This window comes from Sceloporus occidentalis, unplaced genomic scaffold (assembly GCF_023333645.1).
Source record: "Sceloporus occidentalis isolate IW3139 unplaced genomic scaffold, rSceOcc1.0.p SCAF_7, whole genome shotgun sequence".
Lineage (NCBI taxonomy): Eukaryota > Metazoa > Chordata > Lepidosauria > Squamata > Phrynosomatidae > Sceloporus > Sceloporus occidentalis.
The window spans coordinates 10,769,315-10,789,831 of record NW_028316987.1 but is presented as its reverse complement, the minus strand read 5'-3'; the positions used below and the strand labels follow the sequence as shown (position 1 = coordinate 10,789,831).

At 45.0% G+C, this 20,517-nt stretch overlaps 1 protein-coding gene across 1 annotated transcript; it reads right to left on the bottom strand.

Annotated features, from left to right (window-relative positions):
* Nucleotides 1–606: 606 nt before the first annotated feature.
* On the bottom strand, nucleotides 607–15,045 carry NR1D1 (nuclear receptor subfamily 1 group D member 1). Its single transcript, XM_089531885.1, has 8 exons — nucleotides 14,907–15,045; nucleotides 6,974–7,339; nucleotides 6,471–6,559; nucleotides 5,614–5,758; nucleotides 4,229–4,845; nucleotides 2,537–2,722; nucleotides 1,529–1,739; nucleotides 607–1,084 (listed from the first exon to the last, which is right to left on the bottom strand). The coding sequence occupies exons 1-8, from the start codon at nucleotides 14,944–14,946 to the stop codon at nucleotides 885–887; spliced, it is 1,854 nt and encodes a 617-aa protein (XP_089388011.1). The 5' UTR covers nucleotides 14,947–15,045; the 3' UTR covers nucleotides 607–884.
* Nucleotides 15,046–20,517: the final 5,472 nt, after the last annotated feature.

Sequence of the window (20,517 nt, the reverse complement as noted above, 5' to 3'; positions counted from 1 at the left end):
TGAAAATTAGGCTTGGGATAGATGATAATATGGTGGGAGCAGAACCACCCACAGGGATGGAAATTTGAAACTGGGTAAAAACTGCATGTATGGTGGACAACAACCACTCCACTTTCACCCCTGGTAAGGAAGGGAATACACCGATGTGTAGTCGAAGGCTTTCATGGCCGGCATCCATAGTTTTTTGTAGGTTTTTCGGGCTATGTGGCCCTAACACAGCCCGAAAAACCCACAAAAAACTAAGGGAATACACTGTTTTAAGGAATTTGACTAGAGGCGACAGTTGTACAAAATAAGTGTGTGTCAACCTACATTATTTTTTAAAAAACACTGTCTACCTCTAGGTTTAAGTTAATAGGTTTAAAGCCCAATGGGATAAGGGAGTCATCCTGGAAATCCGACTGATTTCTATGGCAAAGAAGCACAATTCACTTTCTCTAGGGTTGGGGCAAAAGGTGATGTGATGTTTCTTTGTATAAAGTTTCAAGCATTTCCTTCTAGCAGGGACAAAGGACTGGCCCCTGTTCGATCCCATTCTCCATCATGCTTCCCACTCTGGGAAGTTGCAAGAGCCGAAGGAGGAACAAGAGGTGCATAATTCAAGACAACCATCCAGGCATTTTGCTTTCAATATATTATTCCCATGTGGTTGGTACCACGGCAGGGAAGAGTGCCATCCTATTCACACAAATCCAATATACACAAGGTAATATTTACAAAAATTGCAGTTCTGGTTGCTTCTGCACAGGTGGGGGCAGCAGGTGCTACACCAGTATAAATAGTTAGCTGGGTCCAAACCCAGAGAGCAGTCTGGTTAGTGCAACGATGCAGGGAAGGCAAGAAAGGAGCATGGGATAGTAGAAATGTGCAGCCTCGCCTTCCATCTACTGTGCATCAACGCGGAAGGAGAGCAGCTTTTCGGAGTGCATGTTGTTGAGGGTGCGCAGGTCAGGGAGCTTTAGCAGCAATTTGGTGAAGCGGGAAGTCTCCTGGGGATGATTCTTAAGAATGAGGGCTCGAAGAGCTCGGATTAGTGTCTCTTGCAGCTGCTCCACTGACGCCTGGTTCTCAATGCCAGAACGATCTGCATGATGTAAAGATAAGCAATAAGTAATGGTGTAAAAGCAGTACAGAGACAGACAAAAACTTCTATGGCTCTATAGGTCTATTGATGTACCAAATGCACCTTTCCAGCTTTCCCACTAGGCTACCAACTAGCTAGCCTTAAAAAGATCTCATGCCAGAATAAACTTGGAAAGTAATTATGGCTTCTCAAGCGACACCACTGAATGTATGACTTCAAAGATGACTCCCTGTCCCAAGGAACTTCTATTTAATTTTTAACAATGGACAGAAAGGATCAAACAGGATCTGGTGCCTTTAGGATATTTAGTAACTACTCAAAGGTAATCACTGAAAAATTCAACAAAATAGGATGGGACAAGGCAATTAAAGCTTTAAGAGAAAGTTAAAGTGTCTGTGCTCCAAGGCTTGAGATTTCTACCAATGAATGCTGAGGGACACCCACCTGCTGAGATTAGCACTACGGCTGTGAAGAGCCCCAGCTCTTCTTCAGAGAGGTCCAGAGAGCCGAGCTTCTCACTGAATTCAAACATGGATGTCAGCAAGTCACCCATGCCCATTCCCCACAGTTCCTCAAGGTTGTACTTGGTACGACTCATGAACGTCACAGTCTGCTCCTTGACATTGAAGAGGGAGGCAAACCGAACCATCAGCACCTGGGGAAGAGAAAGGAGAGACACCTGTTACACCACAAGAAATTCCTGCATCCACAAAACAGAGTCAAATGCCTCCTGCATCAGCTTCTGTAATTAGAAATCTTTGAGATGATATCCCAGTCTAGAAAAACCCTAATGAAACACAAACTAATCTGTTTTTCCCACCACTGGCTATGCTGGTTAGGGTTGACCAGAGTTACAGATCCACAACATCTGGCTGGCCAATGTGACTACCATGGCTATTGAACACTTCATATATCCCCTTTTAACAGTATCACTTCACACTTGGGTTGCAGTCCTTCACCCTTTTAGACAATAAAAATTCACTGATTTCAAAAGATACATAAAACAAAGAGGTGTATACCACAAACCTAAACACAATGGTTAACTTCAAAAGAGTTTGCCTAGCAGTATCCACACATGCACCAGAGCTTTCTGGATTTCCCTTTTCAACTGCAACTCCATATGTTGCTTCAGTACCTTGCTCCAAGAATTTGGAAATAAATTTCTTATGGGCCATTTGTTTTGCTTTTGGTCTGGCTAGGTCCAGTCTCCCAAAAACAGATTGAAGCTATATCTCATTATTGACTTCTAATTACGTACTATTTCAAATAAAAGCCAGCAAACCTTGCCCTTTTTAATGCAATTCTCATGATGATGCTTTAGTCACTACCCTAAAACAACCTTGCCTCCCATTATTTTCATCATGTGTGTGTTTATACACACACACATACATTATTCTCTTCCCATTCCCACATAGCAAAAGTTGGCAACTTCATAATTAGGAAGAGGCCTACCTCAAATGTGCCAGCTTTGAGTAGCGAAACCTGGTCATGCTGTGAAAGCGCTTGGAAACCAGGGATGTGTTTTGCAAATTCCACAACCTCTCGTACAGCAGGTGTGAAGCTCAGTGAGAAATCCTCCCATATCTCCTGGACTGTGCGGCCACTGCGACTGTGAGGGTGACAATTCATAGGGCACGCCTGTTGAAGTGGAAGATAGCCATGTTAGGTAAAGAATGAAATTCAGAAATCAGAAACATCTGAATCTGGTCAGTGAGCTACATAAGCATGCAGACAAGACATGTCTAAACTCCCATCTTTTGCTGGTCTCAGGCATTTGGGCTTTTTACCCCAAACATTAAAAAAGGGTTACTTTCCATCCAACTTATCAACATGAGCCAAAGCTGGCTCCCAACGTAAACAGTTAATTGAAAATGGTGATAGGACCAAATTTTATATACTAACTTCTAGAGGCCAGTTGTAAACACATGCTGGCATTCAAGAGGGTGATGCAAAGCAGAACCAAGGTTAAGCACAACACTAGGTCAGGTGAACAATTACTATTTGTGCACTTGAACAATTAAGTCTTTTTAATCAAGCACTGAGTTTCCACCGATGGATATTGCTTATTCAACTCATTCACAAATGAACAGAGCAATCCTTCCCATATAAAAGCACCAGTCTTCACCAGCATACACCAATTCACCTAACCAACCCACCCCACTGGCTTCCTCTGGTCTTCCAGCAAGGAGGGCTCAGTAGGATGGATTTTCTGCTACAATAAGATTTCTCTTCCTCGTCTCCATATGCCCCTGGTGTAGGTTTCCGCAACATGAGGGCTGATAAGTTTGGTGCATTCTTGGCAACTCCCCTCCCACACTCTCCCTCACATACTCCCAGGACATACTAGCAGCGGACTAGCTTTTCCTTGTGGATCACCAAACAGTTAAGCCACTCTTACTAATTAGCATCACGTGTGTTAATTGATCGTGCAAGCCCCAGTCCAAACTTGTTTACTTGAAAATTAACCAACTCCCAGGGGGATCAAGCAGCATTTATTTCAAATCCTTAGTTTTGCAACTGTGGTCACTGTTTTATTTTAAGAAATATTCTTAAATGTCTCTTACTACATGACCCAAGATAATGTATGTGAGTAAAACAAAACTAAGCATTTATTTAGAACTAAAAAGAAATCAAAAAGCCCTCATGTAGATCCAGGAAATCGAGGGGAAAGAGTATGTACAAGAACCATATTGAATCTAACTGACAGGGTGGCAGAATATTAAAATTCAACAATGTACTAATCACACCTTGGCAAAGTAACCTTTTTGGACTACAATTCCCAGAATCCCTCAGACAGTATGGCAGTGCGGAACTCTGGGAATTCTAGACTCACAAAAATTAGCTTTCCAAGCCCTCATATAAATAAGAGTTTCAAATGTCAAACTAAATGGAGTACATGTTGGATTGCTAACAGAGCAGCTGAGGTCTGAACTATGAAGCTCCTTATTCAAATTTCTACCCACCACTACACCAGGCAACTCACTGACTTCCCTCCCAGGGTGTCAAATCAAAATTTAACATCCTGATCTACAACATGGTGTCTCCCTTGCCCACAAGGAAGGAAGCAAAGCATAACTAGCCACTGAATAAAGTTTGTCAGGGAAAGAAAAAGCCTGGGGAGAGCTGTGCCTATGGGACACTTACCAAGAGTATATCTCTGGGATCTCCTTGCCGTGGGCAACCTTGCCCAATGGAGGGATCCGTCTGCCCAGGCAAATAGCTGGAGGGGCAAAATCGATGCCCATTGATGTTGTTCTGATGACAGGTGTTGTTGGGGGCGGGAGAACCAGAGTTCCAATTGTCATTTTGAGGGCACAGCCCATTGCTGTCATAGCCGTTGGTCAGCCAACTGTTCTCCCAACCAAGAGAGCTGTCATTCCCCATAGGGGGTAGGGGCCCCATGGCCAGTTTATCATGGGCATAAACAAAAATCTCCTTGTGGGCCTTGGCCACTTGTAAGATGACGTCTTCCATGACATCGCCAGGGCTGGGAGAACGTGGCGGTGTCAGCTGCTGGGAGAACTGGGAGAAGCAAGGAGACTGTTGAGGTGGCGAGGCTGCATGGGGGGGCGGGGAGCAGGGTGCCATCTGGAGTTGGTGGCACAGAAGCGGGTTGGTGACAGCCTGTGGGTGTCCCGTTGGTAAGTTCTCCGGCTGGCACTGTGCACTCAGTTGATTGTTGGCCATGTTGTTCATGGCGCTCTGCATCTCAGCCAACATCCGTTGCTTTTCACGCTTGGGGATACGCCCAAAACGTACAGCTATGGGGAGGAAAGAAGGAAAAAAGAGAAATGAGCATTACATGTTTGTGGAGTGGTCACTTCATGAAACCAGCATCTGGAAGCATTACTTTTCTGGAACAGAACTCCCAGAATCCCCTGGAAGTTGTAGGGCCATACTGGCTGGGGGATTCTGGAAGCTGCAATCCAAAAATGTAATTTTCCTCCGTTTCACATAAAACACGCGTAAGAAAGCAAACTTTTGGGCTTTGGCTAGTCAAAAGGCAGGCAGCAAGGGAACCAGGTACAACATTTGGCAGGGTGTACTACTCCTAGTGCCACCACAGAAAAGGTCCTATCCCATATTATAACTTTCATCCCATATATACAGTTCTGTTCCACATATAAATTTCCTCACTTTGCAAAACAGGGAAGGGCAAGAGCAAGAAAGACTGCCTGATAGAGGACTAAAGGTAATGGGGGAGAAGATGGGATGGAAGTTAACTATGAGGATGAGAGAGCAGCAAATAAGAGAATAACAAAAGGGAGACTGGGAAGGAGTAACTTGCTTAACTGTGGAGGCACAGCAAAGATGTCTGTTAAAATGCATCCTCAAAGATTTGTGAGGGATTTTCTATAGTTCGTCCCCAGTCCCCACAGAAACACATACCCCAAAAGAAAAACTGCTACCTTTCAGCATTCACTGGCATGATCACAAAAGGTGGGAAACAACTACCACTCTTTACACACCACCTCCAGCCCACAAACAGTGTCAGCCTCCCAATTCATGGTGCAGCAGCAAGGACTCACCATCTCGGGACATGCCAACTCCCATGCACTTCTTGAAACGACACTGCTGGCAGCGGTTCCGGTTGATGCGGACAATGTTGCAGGTTTCATTCTTGAGGCACTTTTTGTACTGGATGTTTTGCTGAATGCTGCGCCGGAAGAAACCCTGAAACAGGGAGGAGAGTGTATTAGCGTCAAAATAAGGTGAGGCAGCAATCCCATACCTGAATTTGAACCCCCAGAATGTGGCTGTTCAACCTAGTTCCTTGACACTGTGAACTGTAGAGTGACTGTGCACTTCTGGTTAACAGGGCACATGACTGAATTCTCTCACACATCTTTCTGATCTGTGTCACTGCTCCACACAGAAGCAGTGCAGAGGACTTTAAGGTTTTCTGAGGATTTTTGCACTGATGTATATGGTATTTTGTTTAAAAAAGAGAGAGCAAAGGAGGATGAAAGCTATCATTCAGGTTTTGGAAAAAGTAACCTGATAGGTATGACAGGGATGAAAGGCTGATGTCCTAGCTAGGACCTCTTGTCTTGAAAGAAATCAGCGCCCAATCAAATCTAAAAGGATCACGCCAGAGGCAGCTCCTTTAAAATCCAGGCACAAAAAAACTGGACCCTGGGTCCAGCAAAGTTGCTCACCTCTTTTCTAGTCTACTTTTATGTAGCAATGCTCATCCAGCTGATGAGACAAACATTTCTAATGGGCTGCATGCTATGCTCATTAGCTGAAAGAAAGTGTGCCATTTGAGGCACAGTGCCTTAGACTGAAAAATATCCTGGGCTGGCCATGGTCCCCCCACTGTATACCCCAATACTGACATCTCACAGACATCCAATGCATGTAGAGAAAAAAGAAAGATGCTCACCTTGCAACCTTCACAAGCGTGGACACCATAATGGAACCCAGATGCAACATCGCCACAGACTTTACACAAGAGGACCATCCCATTGAGTTCTGTGAAGGCAAGGAGGGGGAGAAAGAAAGACAATGAGACTTCCTGTCACAACGATTGATTTTTTGGCTCTGTGCCTGCCAGGCTGCCCCAACCCCAAGCCCATGTGAGAGCTCTGAAAAGACTGGAAGTATCCAAACTGGCTCTAATGAGGCTGGGAGGAATCTAGACTATCATAAATACATGCTGGGATGATAGGATTGGACTCTAGGCCTGGAATAATCTGTCTGAGGAGCTAACAAAATTGTAAACCCTATAGCTGCCATGAAAGTGCCCATTTCAGAATCCACAAGCTATGCCCCTGAAAAGTTGCTGATTTTGGATTCCAACTCCCAGAATGCTAGCTGGATTCTGGAGCCTGCAACCCAAAAATAGCTTTTCCAAGTCAAAGCTGTAGTTTTTGTTCCTGCACTTACTTGTGATGTTGCTGGTGCTTTTGGTTGGGGAAATGTGTCTTCCATCATCTACAGCCACCTGCAAACATCCCGGAGAGCCTCCAGAACCATAGGAAGAGGATGATGATGATGATGATGATGATGATGATGACGACGAGGAGGAGGAGGAAGGAGAGGCATCTTCACATAGCCCAGCTGAACTGCCCCCATATGGGCGACCAGATTCCTGTACTAGGGATCCAGTGGGTGAAGGTGGAAAGTAGCTGGGGAAAGCGGACTGCGAGGAAAGCTGGCAACTGCCATTGGAACTGTCGCTGCCACAGAGAGAGACAGGACTGGTGCGGCTTGGTGAAGAACCACTGGAGCCAATGTAGCTGATCACACCGCCTGTGGAGGGTTCAAAACACAGAGAGAGAGCCATGAGAATCAATCTTCCTGCCATAGATTTGTCATTGCAGCTGAACAAGTGTCCAAAGGCCTGCTCAGTAGGCTTGATAGCTTGAGATTCTTCCAAAATGTCATGCTGGAAACCTGACAATCAAAACTGTCTTTAAAGCAGCACTAAACGTCTAGTCCTCACTGTTGCAAAGAATGTCCTAAGTGGCATTTTCCAATCCAGGCATTATAAAAACATACAACTATTAGTAGATCTGTTGACCTACATCTCCAAACTGGCTGGGGATGAAGGAGGTTTCAGTCAACATAAGAAGGGGTAGATAAAAGGTTAAAGGCTTGAGAGAAGGATCCCAAAAAGGGCAAGTGAAATTACTATGTCGTTGAGTCACCTTTCCTAATGCAGAAAGAGTTACGCCTTTGGAATTTCGTGGCTCAGAAACAATGACTCTTGGAAGTGGGGCATGAGGACAGAGGTTCATATAAATATAAATGCAATGGAGAGACAAAATGTCTTTGCCCATATTGGTTGTAGACAGCAGGTGCATGACTATGATTATTTGGAAGGCAAATAATTTGTGACGAACTCAAGCGAGAAAAACTCCATAATGAAAATAGCAAAACATGCATATGTGCATACATGCACACACAGAGACACCCCAGACAACTGACCTGAGTAAAATGTCACCCTAAACCTCAATACAGTAATCGCTGAGCAGGCCAAGAAGCACATGTTTGAGAGCTTATATACCTAGGGCTCATACCAAGCTCAAGGTGTACCAAGCCATTATAGGTAAGTCTCCATGAGAACATCTGAATTGCCTTGCTGAATCAAAAAAAGAGCCCTCTGGTATTAAGTTCTACTCCCAGCTTTGACCAGAGAGAAGCCCCTGAGAGCTCCTATGCAGAGTCAAGAGGCCACAGCCACCACCGCAGGTGTGAGATCCAACACTTAGCAGAAGGTTGGAAGAGATGACCTCTAAGGTCTTCCCAGCTCTTAAAATTGTATCTCAGTTCCAACCAAAGCAAACTCTCTGAAGCCATGGAATATGCTAAGTCAACATTTCTGGAAGTTCTCTGGTAAAATAAGTCACTCCAGTTGGGACAAACAACTATATTTAGGTCCATGTTCTTTGCCTACCCTATCTTTGAACATGAGGGTTCCTTCAAAAATCATGATTAACACCTATGGTAAGAGAACTGTGATGTAGTGATTGGAGTGTTGGACTACAACATGGGGGACCAGGGTTTACTTCCCAGCTTGGTCATGAAACCCATTGAGTGACCCTAGGAAAGTGACATGGTCTCAGCCTCAAGGGAAGGCAATGGCAATCCTCCTCTGAACAAACATGGCCAAGAAAACCCCACAATAGGTTTTCTTTAGCATCACCATAAGTTGGAAATTACGTGAAGGCACACAACCAACAACAACAAACTCAGAGCTTGGTAAACCTACTTTTCGGACTGCTATGAAAGCGCTTAGCAAAGCTACTGCAACTCCCAGAAGCCTCCAGCCAGCATGGCCACTTGAGAAAGCATAATTCCCAAGTAAGGCACATACTAAATCATCTTCTGCGTGTGAAGAGGGATTTCTCCCTGTCCCCATGGCAGCGATTACGTTCATTTCTTTCCTTTCTCACTCCTTCCATTCCATCAGCCACTTCTGTAAACAACCAGATTATCACACATATGCATGCAAAGGAAGAAAGAGGAGGAAAAAAGAGGAGAGGGAAAAGAAGCACCTAAAATAGGTGGCAATTAACAGTTCGATTCTCACTACGAACATGTGAGTTTTCAGAGTCACATGCTAGAGACTGGCAGAGAGCACCAGGCACATGGAAGCCGTCTCCAAAGACACGTGCAAGAACTGGAATGATGGAAGGGAGAGGAAGACAAACCAACTTGTTGTGAGTAAAAAAACAAGGGATGAGGAAATTAAAACAAAGCAGCTCGGTGCGTGGGAACTTTGTGGTAAGCAAGCACACAATCACACACATACACACCAATCCCGTTTTTATTAGCCAGGGTGGGAAGCTCCAAGGCTCATCATCCCGCCAAATTTCTCCTCTGGCAAACCAGACTCCCTTTCTGCTCTCAGTTGCTGACCTACATTTCAATGCCGCAAAAGGGAAAAACACACACGCAAGAGCAGAGTAAGAGAGAGAGGGAGGGAAAAAAACAGGGCAGGTGGCCAAAAAGTTGTTGAAAACATGGGAGGAAGCCAAGAAGAAGAAAAAATAAAATAAAAAATACCATCACGCCCTAGAAGTTGGGGAGGGTGGCTAAGCAGGGAGCCTGGCGATGAGAGGAAAACACACACATGGCTTTTTTTAGCTGGGCCACTTGCCAGGGGGCAAGCACGCCAGGAGAGGCCTCGAGCAAAGCAAAAACAAAACCATGGGAGCCAAAGGGATTATAAACAAGGTCACATGTGAGAGCCACGTTCAAGGGCTAGACAGGTCTTTGCAAAAATAAGCCCGAGGAGCCCTTGACCAGCCGCCTGTGAGCCTTTTCTCTCCACTGGCTGGTTCCCCCAAGCTAATGGCCTTCCTTATGTGGGGTTCAAATATAAGGGGAATGAGTTGCTCAGCAAGTGCTGAAACCAGAGCTTTGAAAAGTTACCTTTCTGGACTACAACCCTGGCTAAGGGGATTTGGGGAACTGCCATACATCCAGAAAAGAAGTAACTTCTCCAAGATCTAGTTCACACTAAACCTATGCCAGTGTGGCAAGCACTGCTTTTCTCAACCTCCCAACTCTTCCTTCTCCCCCACATTATGAAAGTAGCTAGAGGGTTACATTGGTCCCAAACACACTGCAGAAATAATCTGGCTCAAGACCGCTTTAACTACCCTGGCTCAGTGCTAGGAAATCCTGGGAATTGTAGTTTATTGTGACACCAGAGCTCTCTGACAGAGAAGGGTAAATGTCTCACAAAACTACAGTTCTCAGAGTTCCCTAGCATTGTTAAAGCAGTCTCAAACTGGATTATTTCTGGGGTATGTTTTGGACTGGCCCTTCTCCACTTAATTTGTTTAAAATCACTTCTTTTCTGGGCTCTGGCAGGAATGCTTTAGCTGTGGATTTCTCCACCTGCAGGGGGTTAGACTAGGTGACCTCTGGGGATCTCTTCCACCTTTACAAGTGTATGATTCTTATCTGGTTTTAAACTTTCAACCATCTCACTCCCTGCCATTGTGTGGCAAATCACACAATGGCAGCTGGACAGGGGCCAACTCTGTACTCTGCAAAGGAGCAAGCTGCATGTGCACTACATTTCTCTCAGAGTTCAGCATGTTTGAGGTTGAATTGGGGTAAGCAGAGAAATGAGGGGGCTTTTCTCTCTTTCTTGTTCCTACGGCTGCAGAAAATAAAACAGTGTGTGGCCCATGGAGTTGTAACCATGATGCAACAACACATTTAAACCATATTCTTCTTGGATCCAAACAATTCTAATTACCAAACAACCATCTCACCCTTTTTTAGCGTCTTATACACATAGATTATTTGCAATTCTGCACAAGTCTGGTAGGGCTAGAAATATCAGCGTATTTTAGCCTAAAAGATCTTACTGGGAGCAAGAAAAATTTGGAGAGGCATTCCATGCTTTTAAAATAGGGAATGACCCACAGAAATAGAGGGGAACCACCAAATGAATGTTGAGTAAAGGAGATGGGATCATCTGGGGAACCCCAGAGGGCCAGATTAAGTCCCAGTGGCTGCACTGCAAGCATCCCTTTGGCTCCCACCCTAATTCATGCACAACTCCCAGTACAATTCCAGTGCCACACGGTATTTTTAAGGTGGAATTTTATCCATGGGAGACTGTCCTTTTTCCTGCTGGGTAAATGCACCAAGGCCAGGAGTGCTCTTAAGGACAAAAAAGGGTGCCAATTATTCAGGCCGGCCTCTTGATCTGTACTAAGAGCCTCTGGGGCAGCCAGCCAGGTGTCTGTCTGGGTTTTGAATGTGGTCCTGGCACGTGACCTCACTAGTAATTCTGCTGGCACCAATGGCCTTCTGTTTGCTTTGCTCATGGCCTCTCCTGAAAAACCACCTCTCCCGGCCCTCCCATTGACTCTGCTTTCAACAGCCAAGAAGCAGGGTTTGCAATTCTGGCAAGTCAGGGCATGAAAGATGATAGGGCAGGGCACTCCCGTGGAGGAAGATATCCCCATTTTGCAGCCCTGGTTAAGGAGCCTCCGAGTTCACATGCATGCTCGAATACATCACCTGGCTAAGATGCCTTGCCCTAAATGGGTCACAGAGAATAAATAAACCTTGCTAGAAGTGATGTGATGTTAGGACCCAGTTGGATAGCTTCCAAACGCGTGTGGCAAGGCAAAGGCGTTGCCGTGCTTGACTGCAATGGGTGGCGCTAGCCTGACCTCAGCCTCTCGAAAAGAGGACAAACTCCAGAATGGCTGGAGGCACATGTGGAGTCTTTAACTACGTACACGTGGTCTTTGACACAAGGCTGCTTGATCCCTGGAGAGACAGTTGATCCCAGAGAAGCTTCTTGGGAGCTCACAGTGAACGTGAGATCTGAACATTGCAGGTCATTTGTCCACACCCAAATGCCACTTCTCCTCATCTCTCTCTCTCTCTCTCTGGGTGGGCACAGTCAAGAAGAGGTGACACATGTTCAGTAGGCCAGGATAGGGCAAAGATCCCCTCCTATTCAGCCAGCCATGTCCTTAGATAAAGCAGGGAGGGTAATGATCATGTTGGCTGGAAAAAAACAACCACCTTAATAAGAAAGTGGTCTCCCAAACTTTTGAACCAAATTACATGAACTGTTACACTCCCACTGAATAACACTTAACAGCTAGGTCCAAAACACACTGTAGAAATAATCCAGTTTGAGACTGTTTTAATTGCCCTGGGCTCAGTGCTAGGGAATTGTGGGACTTGTCATTTATTGTGGCACCAGGGCTCTCTGACAGAGTGGGCTTAATGTCTCACAAAACTACAGACTCCCTTAGCATGGAACCATTTAAAGCGGTCTCAAACTGGATTATTTCTGCAATGTGTTTTGGTTCAAAACTAAGAAGAAACATCCACAAGGACTGGAATCCTGTTGGTTAGCCCCAAACTAGAATAGATTCACTGAATCAATGGGTGAATAGTCAACATACAAGTAAATTCCACTGATTCAGTAGGTCTACTCTAGTTAGTTTTACCAGTAGGATTCAAGCCAAGAACATTCAAACTTGAGAAAGAGAGAGGGAGAGACCATGAATACGCAAATAATACAGAACTATTCGCAATTGGGAAGCATGACATCTTGGTTTCAGTGGGTCTTATACCAAAATAAACATATCCAGAATTGGGCTGTACAGTGTCCATGAGCCAGTGTAGCGCAGTGGTTTGAATGTTGGACTACAACTCTGGGTCAGGGTTCAATTCCCAGCTCAGCCACGAAATCCACTGGGTGGCAAGTCACATGCTCTCAGCCTCGGGCGAATACAATGGCCAACCTCCTCTGAACAAATCTTGCCAAGAAAACCCCACGATAGTATCTAGGGTCACAATAACTTGGAAACGACTTAAAGGCACAGGTCACACAGTCTTGATGCCACATGACTATAGACTTTCCTGTGTATTCACAGAGGAAATGGATCAAAATGTCCCGCTTAGAGAAATTCCTTACAAGATCACACCAAAGCAACAAAGCCACAGCTATTGCAGAGCAAATGCAAACTAGGTCCTTCTCACTTCCCCCCATCCCCAGGCATCTTCCTCACCAGGGAAGCCCTATGTCTGTCCCATGTGCTCTGCCTGGACGGCCCTCAAGAACTTGATGCTGGCAGCTTGGCAGGTCAGCCAGCCCTCCTCCTCCACGTGTCTCCTCCGCACGTGGTGCCCCTCTCCCCAGGCCCCGCCCCTCACGCTTTGCCCCGCCCCTCGCCTCCCCATTGGCTGCAGCTCCTCCCCTCCTCCCCAAGGAGGCCCCGCCCTCCAATCCCGCCCAGTGGGAAGGACCTAGGGCCGCAGCGCTTCCTGAATGGTGACGTCGTCCTGAAGGGGCGTGGCTAAGGAGGGGATAGTAGCAGGGGCTGACCAATGAGAGAAGAGGGGCGGGGCCAGCAGGGAAAACAAACTTTGCACGTGGCTGAGCCGGGCCAAGGGACACGTGAGGGATTCAATGGGGAGAACCCCAGGAAAAGGGGGGGATCCCACAGCGGATCCGGAGGGGGAGATCCCCCTGCAGGCAGGGATCAAGGGAGGAGGGGATCCTAGCTAAGAAACAGAGGGTGATCCTAAATAGGATGGGTCTTGGCGGGTGTCCCCAATTTCTTAAGGATCTTTCCCCCAAGAAAACAAAACCAGATCCCAGTATGCAGCACCGTTGAAAGACAGTTAGATCCAGAATTGGATCTTGGGGTGTCCCCACTTTCTCAAGGACTTTCTTCCCTCAGAAAACAACACTAGATCCCAATATGCAAAGGGATCTGGCAGCACCTTTGAAAGACACTTAGATCCAAAATTGGATCTTGGGATGTCCCCACTTTCGCCAGGACTCACCCCCTCAAAAAACAACACCAGATCCAAGTATGCAAAGGGATCTTGCAGCAGCTTTGAGACTAACTGAGAGTTAGATCCAGAATTGGATCTTGGGGTGTCCCCACTTCCTCAAGGAGTTTTTCTTTTTAAAAAGACGCCAGATCCCAATATGCAGAGGGATCTTGCAGCATCTTTGAGACTGAAAGCAAAAAAGCAGGCAGCATGAGCTTTCCTAGGCTTGACCCTATTCCCTCAGATGCACTTTTGGCTCAAGCCTAGGAATGCTCATGTTACCGGCTTTTTTCTTTCAGTTGGTCTCAAAGGTGCTGCAAGATCCCTTTGCATACTGGGATCTGGTGTTTCGTTTTGTCTTTAAACTCCTTGGGAAAGTGGGGACACTTTAAGATCCAATTCTGGACCTGTCTTCCAGTCAGTCTCCGAGGATCCCTTTGCATCCTGGATTCCCCAGACTAACACAGTCGACCACCAGATCCCAGGGGAATCCCGATCCCCTCCAACTCCCCCATGCAAAGGGATCCTTAGAACAGCTTTTAGAGGCTGACTGAAAGAAGCTGGTAGCCTGAGCTTTCGTAGACTTGAGCCTACTTCCTCAGATCGCATGCATCTGAGGAAGTAGGCTCAAGTCTACGAAAGCTCAGGCTACCAGCTTCTTTCAGTCAACCTTCAAAAGCACTACAAGAATCTCTTTGAATCTTTGATTCCCCAAACAAACAGGGCGATCCCTTTGAAATCTCCCTTCAATATGAAGGTGAAGACAGCCAAGCAGATCCAGTTCTTTAAATCCAAGAAACACACACAAACACAGAGGTCATCACAACATGGATCCAGTTCACAGAACCAGGGAGGCAAGTGGATCATTTGCTCTCCTGAGCCCAAGAAGGGAGAAGCAGAGAACCCTTCTGGCTCCTTTCAAGCTGAGAAGGAAGCCTTCACCCCCCCCCCAAAAAAAAAACCTCTGACAGGAAAGGATCCAAGGGGATCCCCAGTCTTAGGGAGGGGGGGATCCAGCCAGAAAAGCAAAGCCTGGGCTTACCTGGGGCGGCGTTGTTGTTGTTGGTATCCAAAGCGGCCATCCTGTGGTTGAGAGGGATGCCCAGCGATGGGGTGAAGAGGGAAGGAAGGGATGCCCAAGGCTGCTCCCCTCCTTCTCCTTCTTCTTCTTGTCCCCCCAAAGTTATGCTGCAAAGCACAACCTGGCCAGCTGGCAGCCAAGCAGTCTTGGGAGAAGGAGGGAAAATAGTAATAATGCTAATAATAATAATAATAATTATTATTATTATTTAAAATAAGGATAATAGTCTTTTTGCAGCGAGCCTTGCAATAGGAAGGACCAAGCGCCCAGGTGCTGCAGCTGCTGCTCTTGCTTGCTGCTCCTTCTCCCTCCGCCTGCAAAGTGTTCCTCTCTCTGCCAGGGCTCCCTCCCTGGCGTCGCCTCTCCGCCTGCAGCTGCGCAGACGCCGGCACGCGGCCCCGGAGCCTCCACCACGTGACTCCTGGGGAGAGCCTCGTGCCCCAGTGACACACTTTTTCTTGGGCTGCAGAGCCGGAGCGCGCGCGCAAAGCTTGTCGGGAGTTGTAGTGTTTCTCCTTCCCCCCGAGGTGGCGCTCTGCTGCGCACGCGCGCAGGGCTTCTGTGTGCTGCTGCTGCTGCTAGACTGGGTGGCTCATTCCTAAAGGATGACTGTGCGTTTGTTGTTATTATTCCTCTCTCTCTCTGCCTCCAAGGCTGCATCCAGCACTGCAGCAATAATCCCTGTTTGGCAACACTTTCAACTGCCATGGCTCCATGCTGTGGAATTCTGGGAGTGGCAAGTGTCAAACTGGGTTATTGGTGCAGTGTGGATGCAGCCTTAGAGGCACACTTTGATTGCTGTGACTCCATGCTGTGGAATCCTGGGAATGGCAGTTAAAGTAGTGTCAAACTGGATTGTTGCTGCAGTGTGGATGCAACAGTCGTCGGGTTTTCTTGGCACTTTTCTTCAGAGAGGGTTTTGCCATTGCCATACTCTGAGGCTGAGAGAGTGTGACTTGTCCAAGGTCATACTGGGTTTCATGGCTGAGGTGGGAACTGAACCCTGGTCTGCAGGTTCACAGTCCAACACTCAAGCCCCAATGCCACACTGGCCTACAATAAAGCATGCGCTTGGGTAAACTTGAACCTACTTATGATTGACACAGATGAGTAACTCTGGGTATTCTTTAACCACTGTGCTTACACAGATACAACTGTTGCAGGTGAAGAACCGTAAAACGTAATGAGCTGCAAGTCCTTCCGGTGCTCTTTAAGCATGAAGGAACCAGGGTTCCAAAATCCTCTTTTTGTGGTCATGTTTACTGAGGGAAGTGTTGGTAAATTATTCTGGATTAACAGTCACTATAAGGACACTGCAGAGAGGAGTTTAAAAAATGCAAGTGCTGTGGCTGCCTCTGCATTGCAAAAGCAATGCAGTTTGACACCACTTTAACTGCCATGGCTCAATGCTATGGAATTCTGGGATTTGTAGTTTTGTGAGATACTTAGCTTTCTCTGCCAGAGAGCTGGCACAACAAACTACAAAACCCTGGATTCCAGAGGGTGGAGCCATGGCATTGTTAAACTTATTATTACATTATTATTATTATTATTATTATTATTACATTGTTAAACCTATTATTATTACATATTATGGCAGTTAAAGTAGTGTCAAACCGCATTATCCCTGCAGTGCAGATACAGCCTGTACTAGTAGATATATTTATAATAGTTTTCATCTCCAATGGGACTGCAGCAGTCCTTTAAAAAGCTAATGAGGGTCTTTGCTACTTAAAAACAAACCATCCCCAAATAATTTGGACAACAGGGATACCTCATAACAATATATTGTTGCTGGAAAATCCATTTTCCCCTCCTGCTACTATAGGAATTGCAGCTAAAACCAGAGCAAAATAGGAATGCAAAGGAGGATGAGTTATTGTCATAGGACCTCTGATAATCCCTCATCCTCCTTTGCATTCCCATTTTCCTCTGATTCCTCTGATGACATAGGCCCTGCTAATAAAAACACTCCTATGGTTTCATTCTGTGAGCCCTGGTTCCACTTCCTTCTGTGCCTTCAAGCTGTAGCAAACTTATGAAGAGCCCCTAAATCGAACCTATAACAGGATTTTCTTGCTAAGGTTTGTTCCGAGTGGGTTTGCCTTTGTCCTCCTCTGAGACCGAGAAAGTGGGTTTCCATGGCTGAGCAGGGATTCGAACCCTGGTCCCATCTTGCCTGACCTTATTTACTGTATTGGCTTTTACTTGTAAGACACCTATGGATAAAAATGTCTAAGTGCCATGCAATTAAAATATAAAACAGTTGCACAATACAAAAGTCTAAAATCACAACCATAAATCCAACACAACAGAAATACAAAAGCAAAGAAAAAGGTCAGAGTATGATAAATACAAGTCAGAGTCAAATAAACAGAACAACAGCAACAAAACAGGAAGAGCTACAATACACCAAGAACTAAAACAAAACCACACATGATGAGGAGTTAAACTTTTCAAAGATGTGTAACTTTTTTCCACCTCAATCAGCTATGCTGTCTGAACATGCCAACCCAAAAACAAAATTTTAGATTAACTAGAGTATAAAAGTAAGATTTTAAATGTGTATTATTTCTGCCCCTGTTCCTAAGAAGGCATTGCACCAAAGTACTTTCTCTTCTCTTTCTTTTTGGTGTAGGGAGGCTATTTTGCAATAGCCTGCTATAGTGAGATCCACATGTCTTGTCCAAGAATTGCAGTATTCCCCATGTGCCACATGTAGCAAAGAAGCTGAGCTGCTGTGACTCATATTTAGGTCACAAAGCACAAGGCAGCCCTTCCTTGTGAGATATTGCTCACCTCGATGGGGCATTCTATAATGGGGTGCTGCTGAACAAAAGAAGCCAAGGCTGAAGAACAAATCACTGCTTGTGGGTAGCATAGTTTGTTGCTCTGGACATGTCTAAATAATCCATGTCGTTTAAGACTCAGGAAGCCAGTGGCTTTCTGATTTCTTCATAGCTTGGATTCCTTTATACACAAACCAGTTGAACAAGGCTTGCATATGTTATTATGCTAAGAGGTAATGCAGACGGTACCTGTCATGAAAGTGCAACTTGTGGAAAGCTACACAGTTCACACCTATTTTCTAAAGGGACTCATCTCAATATCATCCTTGCTATTTATAGCACATTTCAAATATTTATTGTATATCCCTTACATTATTTTAGTACTCTGGATGACAACTTTCTAAGACAGATCACTGTTGATCCCATATTATAGATGGGAAGCTGGAGCTAAAGAAATGCTGGCTTGCCTGAAGTCATCTAGCAAATGTTTTTGTCTGAAGTGAGACTTAAATAAGGAAATGTCAGACCAGATCATATTCTGAGTCACCATGCTTCTCTAGGCCATCTGTGGCAGCTTCTCCCAACCTGGCACTCTCCAGAGATGCTGGACTATACCTCCCATTATGTCGATCACGTATTCCCAATGAATGCTTCTGGATAATGGGAGCAGTAGCCCAACCTGTTTGGAAAGCACAGCAATCAAGGAAGAGTGATTCATAGGGTAACACTTGGGAAGCATAAGTAGAGTTCACACGCTTGTTTGGGAAACACATGCATGTGTAACATTGTTGATATATGTCCATTTGTAAATTTCAGGAGGCACAGGTGGGGCATTATTGGCAGGAACCATGGTGTCATCAAATCATAACAGGAACATTCTTCTGATATGACAGGCAGATATTGAACAAATGCTGTTAAGTAAACTGCATATGCATTTAGGGAACTCCCTTCCCCTACACTTTAGGTAATGACACATATTTTTGGGAACTGGAATCTGGTAAGATAGCATGTCATTCTGCTGTCTGATTAGAATCCACTCTCCCTTGGTTTTGACAGAAAGGTGAACTAGAAGCTATCTCAGCACAAGCAAGTGTCCAAAACATATGTTACCACTGTGTTGGTGGACACATTACTAACAGGAATATGAGGTGAGGGAGTATTTAGAGGGGACAACTGCTGGGCAAAAGAAGGGGGTATGTTTTCCATACATTGTACATGGAGTGCCCTTGAAGATAGTTGAGAAATGACACTGGATGCAAAATCTAGCTGCTGGGTCAATAACTGGGGCTATGCAATGTATTTACTGTATCTGGTTTTGCCACTACACTGGCTCCTTGTCTGTTTCCTGGCCCAATTCAAGTTACTGACTTTAACTTTTAAAGCTCTCTACAACTTGGGACCAGGTTGTCTTACAGACTGTATTCTCCAGACCTGCTCTGTTACTAAAATATTTTCTTAATCCACACAATCCTGAAATGAGCCTGGTGGTGATTCAAAACAGGCCTTTTCAATATCTGCAGCACCACCACCACCACCCCTCTTGAATGTTCTCCCCAATGCTTTTGATGGATGCCCACTGAAGGCAATTATAATTTGCTCTGACTCTTTAAAATTTGCACTTGTATATTGTTTCAATTAGCCTTTTTTTTAAAAAAAATCTAGTCTTGCTGTTTTTATGCTGTATTGCTATTAGGCTTTTTATTGCTGTTGTTTTATTTTTAATTTTATCTGTTTGGATCATGCAAGTAAATGAATGATCAAATGCAGTCATACCTTTTGGAACCTAGCTGGGGGGGAATCAATTAAAATGAGGAGGGAGCACAAGTGCAGTACCCACTCCCTGTTCACCATCTCCCTCTGTTGGGTGGTTTAAAGACTCTGTGTTAGAAAAGCAGGGGCTCTCAGCATGTCATAAAGTCTTATTTTATCTGGAGGGTAGCTTAAAAGTGAGTTGAGCCCATCCCGCTTAACCAGGAGTTTGAAGTTTTAACCATGGTTCACTGAAATTACATTTAGCTGGGAGTTATGCCCAACTGCACTCAATGGGAATTATTGCTATGTAAGCGTGTTAGTTAGTTAGCACGGTCAATTCAGTGGCTAGGTAAGGCAGAAAGAGGTATTTACCTTTAGCATATTTCTAATTAATTTTTTAAAATCTCATTACAGAGGATTTCCAATTTTTTGTTCTTATTGTTAACTGCCGTCAAGTCAGCTTTGATTTATGACGACTTTTAGCTTTACTCTTTGATATTAAGCAGACAGTTCATGGTATGTGCCACAATATGCTCCTGGTATTGTTTTTGCAGAGATAATAGAGTTCTCTGTCTTCTGCTTCCAATTATGTAGTTTATTTGATTTCTGTGTTGTCCATCAGATTACCTATGTCGAAATATACAGACACCTATTAGGTTGGTTGAATAATGTATGCATAAACAACATTCGTTTGGGGCAAAAGGTTTGCTAAAACATGTTCAACTACTCTTCTTTTTTGTGGTGTGGGAACCTATCCTGATTCTTTCAATGCTCTTTCAGCCTCTGGTACCAAACATTAAGGAAACCATTTCCAGGAACACGTCTGCTACATTAAGTGAGCTATACCTGAATAGATTCTAATCTTCCTTAATTTTTAAACTGCTTGGCCCACATACTAATACTGTATATTCTTTCCCTCCTATTCTGTGTCTGTCAGTGTTTTACAAGACTATCACATAACTAGTTATTTCTTTCTTTTTGCTACAAGCACCATTCCCAAAATAATGGTCATGCTAGCTGGAAAATTCTGA

What these genes read in the sequence shown, in the direction of transcription:
- NR1D1 (XM_089531885.1), bottom strand. Translation starts at nt 14,946, where the DNA reads ATGGCCGCTTTGGATACCAACAACAACAACGCCGCCCCAG. An exon ending in AAGCACCAGCAACATCACAA is followed by an intron (nt 6,560 to 6,973) that starts GTAAGTGCAGGA and finishes TTGCCTTCACAG; the next exon opens with AACTCAATGGGATGGTCCTC. An exon ending in CGTAGTGCTAATCTCAGCAG is followed by an intron (nt 1,085 to 1,528) that starts GTGGGTGTCCCT and finishes TACATCATGCAG; the next exon opens with ATCGTTCTGGCATTGAGAAC.